At 59.3% G+C, this 4583-nt stretch overlaps 3 protein-coding genes across 3 annotated transcripts in view; all 3 read left to right on the top strand.

Moving 5' to 3' along the window:
• SPRG_21714 (hypothetical protein) overlaps positions 1-1231 on the top strand; it is a gene marked incomplete at both ends in the record, with an annotated part of 1919 nt that extends 688 nt beyond the window's left edge. The window contains one exon of the mRNA XM_012355568.1: positions 26-1231. Coding sequence (XP_012210958.1) covers positions 26-1231 — 1206 coding nt within the window. The remainder of the gene's footprint in view (positions 1-25) is intronic.
• Positions 1232-1475: 244 nt separating this feature from the next.
• Positions 1476-2613, top strand: SPRG_16231 (hypothetical protein). The gene is made up of 2 exons (XM_012355567.1): positions 1476-1905; positions 2005-2613. Exons 1-2 carry the CDS (start codon positions 1485-1487, stop codon positions 2568-2570), a joined length of 987 nt encoding a protein of 328 aa, XP_012210957.1. The 5' UTR covers positions 1476-1484; the 3' UTR covers positions 2571-2613.
• Positions 2614-4054: 1441 nt separating this feature from the next.
• Positions 4055-4583, top strand: part of SPRG_22366 (hypothetical protein) — a gene marked incomplete at both ends in the record, with an annotated part of 2346 nt that continues 1817 nt past the window's right edge. The window contains one exon of the mRNA XM_012355566.1: positions 4055-4540. Within this exon, the coding sequence (XP_012210956.1) occupies positions 4055-4540 (486 nt within the window). The remainder of the gene's footprint in view (positions 4541-4583) is intronic.

Here is a 4583-nt window from a genome sequence, read left to right as displayed (position 1 = left end):
CGACCCGACTGCTGCGTACGTACAGACGTTCCTTGCGACGCCGGGTGCAGTGCTCACGGAAGGCAAATCGCCGTACTTTACGCTCACGTCGCACGGACAGGCCGCGCTCGAGTATGCGACCGACCACCTCCACCACATGTTTCTCGACGCGACCGACTACGTCTTGCACCACGAGAAGGAGCTCGGTCCGCATTTCCGCATCCCGCAAAAGCTTTGGCCGCGCATTCGTCGGTCGTGGTTCCGGCGCAAGCCCGACTGTGTCGCGGGGCGCTTTGACTTTACGCTGACGCACGATGGCCTCAAAGTGTACGAGTACAACGCCGACTCGGCGTCGTGCCTTCTCGAGTGCGGCCTCACGCAGGACGCGCTCGCGTCTGTATTGGGGCTGCCCGGCCATAGCAACAGCAACGGACTTTTTGCCAAACTCGTCGACACGTGGGCCGCCCGCAACGTGATTGGTCCGCTGCACTTGCTCTGCGACGACGAGCCCGAAGAGATCTACCATGCCCAGTACATGGCGGCGGCCGCGACCGCTGCGGGCCTCGAGACGCATGTGGTCGTGGGTCTAGGCGGCCTGCAGCGCAGCGGCCACGATATTTTGGACGCGGCTGGCAACATCCTTCGCAATGTCTGGAAGACGTGGGCGTGGCGCACGGCGCTCAACGAGCTCTCGGACGACGAGTGGGCTAAGTACCTCTTTGAAGACGACGCGGTCGACCCCAAGGCGTTGGCAACGCCCAAGTACCGCGAGCGGGCTGGCACGACGACCATTCTTCTCGTCGATGTGCTTTTACACCCCGCGATTCGCATTTTCGAGCCGCTTTGGACCGTCTTGCCGAGCTCGAAGGCCATTTTGCCGGTGCTCACCAAGCTGTATCCCAAGCACCCGCTCTTGCTGACGTCGTCGTTTGCGCTCACGCCCGAGCTGCATGCGTCCGGGTACGTTGTCAAGCCCGTGACGGGCCGCGCGGGTGCCAACATCTCGGTTGTCGACGCCGACGGCACGGTCTTGTCGCAGTCATCTGGTCGCTGGACGGACGACTCGCCCGTGTACCAGGAGATCGCACTGCTCCCGCAGTACGCCGGCGAGTACGTCCAGCTCGGCGCGTGGGCCATCGGAGGCGTCTACGGTGGCGCAGTCGTCCGCGCCGATCCGACCAATATCATCCGCTTCGAGTCGCCCATCTACCCCATGCGCGTGCTGGACGACGATGCGTCCACCTCGGCGTAGACAAAGACTCTTGCATTTCCAAGCATGCTTTTCTGCTAAATGACTTGAATGCTTTGATTCTACGGGTATCGGACTGTCATGTACAATGGTGTTTGCCTCCATTTACATGGTCTTTTTTGGCTCATGCACACATTGTATATCTGGTCTTGGTATTACATCATGTTGTGAACCTTGCCGGGTCTCGAACCCTTGGCCAGAAGACGGTTAGGACTAGGGGAACGGCGGCAACCACGCAACTGAAACAGTCGTCGCCATGGGCAGTCGGCGCAACGAGCCTGCAGGCGTTGCGTCGCACACGGATGGGCACCGAAGTAGCCTGCGGCGCAGCCGCAGGCACGACTCGATCGAGAAACCGCCGCTCTTCTTCGCCTGGCAAACGCCAGCTCCGTCCAGGGCCCCGCCAACGACGCCAGCCGCTGACCTCGAAGCGCCACGACTTGCCGCGGCGCCATTGCCAACGACAGCTGCGCCGCCAAGTACCTCGTGTCAAACCGTGGTATCGAGTCCACCCAGCGTGCCTCAAGCGACACTGGTCATGCCATCACCGCAGCCCATGCTGCAGCCGGCAGTCGTTCTCTCGACCCAGTCGATGGCGCCCACCTACGTGCAGCCACCTGCCCAGATCATGTACCCGTGCATGTATTACCCAATGGCGACACCAGTGCAGCAAGCGTGTGCCTACCAGCCTCCTCCGGTTGCCCCCTTACCGGTGGCACCGCCCGCCCCAGGAGCACTTTCCACCCCAATAACACCTCCTGCAGCTACTCCGGTAGCGACGACTCCTGCAACACCGCCGATAGCACCCCCTGTAGCACCTGCCATCGCACCACCACTTGCGACGGCGGCGCAGCGAGAAAAGCCTCGTGAGAAAGCGGTGTACCCGCCGGGGATGCCACCGTGGAGCGCCGTGTCATCGCCGCCCGAGCTGCTGCTACCGGGCAAAAGTACATCCGAAGCGTCCGAGTACTGGATATGGCTGCACTGGTACGCGTCGTGGCAGCTCTACTACGAGCAAGGCCGCGAGCCATCGTCGAGCCAGCGCCAGTCGCGACGTCTCGCCAAGCTCATGGCATCCCTTATGGAAAAAGAGGCGTCGGCTTACCGAGCGTCGAAACGCAGCAGCCGAGCCCCTGCCGCATCGACACGCAGCCGCCACGTGTCCAAGGCCAAGAGCAGTCATGGCTTAGCTCCGCCAGCCGACGTATGGTGGCTCGACGTCAGCGGCTCGCGAAAGACGCGGCATCGCACCAAGCACACCGCCACGAGGTCGCCCGAGACGCCGACACCAGCAGTCGACACCTCGGACGCTATCCTGACCCTGGAGGAGTTGGCTATCTGAGCCCGTCATCGCCCTGTCTTGCGTGTGAATCAATCATATGTGTCTACTATGCCTCATCGTTTGTACTAGTACGAAAATACTAGTACCCCAAAGCGCTCGGGTCTTTAGACGAATGTTGGGTGGTGTTGTGGCCGAACGCCTCGGTGTGCGGAGTCGAGTGTGTCGTACGCCCATAGGGAATAGCATTGCCCTCACACAAAAGTGTCGTCAGCGCCAAAAGCGTGGGCTGATGGGTCTTGTCGTCGGCAATCTCGGACTCCGTGGTCACGAGAGCTGGGTCGTAGTCGTGACTTGAACGAAAGTGCGTTTACGCTGACAAAATCGGCTCGATAAGTAGAGTGGGGCATATCTCGCCCACTCTTCGTTCAAATCGCTTCATTACGCAGACACGAACGACAACAATGACAGCGATGACCAATCCCCGGCGGAATCGCTCCGTCAACGCCGTCTCCAAGTCCAAACGTTGACACGTAAGACGGCCCCGTGCACCTGCGTCCGGCAGACGATGGCAACGCGTTCCGTCCAAGGAGCACCACCGACTGCTTGAATTATTTCTAAGGTAGCTGCACCGACACCTCGCACATCGTACGCTCGGCCGACCATGGAGACGCGTCCAGTCCCAGCAACATGATTGGCGGCACCTCGATCCTCGCCTGCTGCGACCGGTACCACGCAGCAGGAATCACGCATCACTGTGCTGGAAGACTCGAACCGGATGATGTTGGTCGGGTTGGTGGCCCACGCGATGGATGTAGAGGTTTTCGATGGTTGGATGAATTGGTAATTTTGGCTGGTAATTTTTTTTCGGTTGAAGTGTAAATTTACGGTTGCTAGCTCACCTTGTTGATGCGGTTCGGTGCTTGCTTGTCACTGACTATTGGCGGAGGACTCTGGAGGCTCGAAGGCAACTGTTAACTCTGTGATGATTCTGGTCCAGAATACATGTATTTCCTGTCCTGGACGACCTGATGTGCTTCAAAGCGACTTACTTGTAGAAGTTATGAAGAGCCGAAAAGGGAAAAGAAGGTACATATGCTAAATATCGTTTGTCTGAATCATCAAGTAAAGTCGATGCGGTCGTTTCAGAGTGCGACGCAGGCTCCACTGGTATGGTGCTTCGTGGAGTCCGCTAGAGAGCCTGTGATGGACCACGATTCACCGAGGACAGCAGGTATATGAGAAGGTCCATCGATACTAGCGTTGCACCGGCATCCGACCTCGAGCTTCCAAGGCTTGAGAGAGTCCTGCAAACCACAGGTCAGGAGTAGTCAGGAGTCATATAACACGTCAACGAACATGACATCCTACGTGGCGTGCAGAAAGAACTTATGTCGCGACAACGAATGGGCCAATCACGGTCGTTCTCGCATGGGATTGGCTAAGAAGATATTGGCTACTTCCTGGCGGACACCATGATGGACGTCTGGGGCATCATGGCAAAAGGTAAAGTGGGGCAGATCTTCTGCCCCACTTTACATTTTGCCATGTCAGCGCCCTTAGACACGGTACTGGGCACGACCGACGGTGGCGTCGAGGTCTACTGCTACGATCACGAGACGCTCGGCGAGTCGGCGCTGGCGGATCGCAACGACTTGAAGAACGTCGTCGACGGGATCACAACCGGCTACAAGTGGCAGTGCGTCGAGCTCGGACGGCGCTACCTCTTGGTCAACCATGGCGTCGTGTACGACAACATTGCCATGGCGTACGACATCTTCCGCCTCAAGTACGTCCGGCGCGTGGCCGACAATGTGCTCTTCCCGCTTGTGCCTCAAGCCAACGGGGTAGCGACGCGGCTGCCGGCGAAAGGCGCGCTCTTGATCTGGAACCCTCTCGGCAAGTTTGAGCGCACGGGCCACATTGCCGTCATCGTCGGCGCGACGGCCTCGTACACTGACATTGTGGAGCAGAACGTCGACTTTACCGTGTGGCCGGCGGGCCAAACGTACTCGCGCCGGCTGCCGACGACCGTTGACCCAGAGACTGGCGCGATCACGCTCCAGTGCACGCACG

The sequence above is a fragment of the Saprolegnia parasitica genome (genome assembly GCF_000151545.1).
Source record: "Saprolegnia parasitica CBS 223.65 unplaced genomic scaffold supercont2.266, whole genome shotgun sequence".
NCBI classification, from domain to species: Eukaryota; Oomycota; class Saprolegniomycetes; order Saprolegniales; family Saprolegniaceae; genus Saprolegnia; species Saprolegnia parasitica.
The sequence above is the reverse complement of the archived record's forward strand: the minus strand, read 5'-3'. Positions and strand labels throughout refer to the sequence as shown.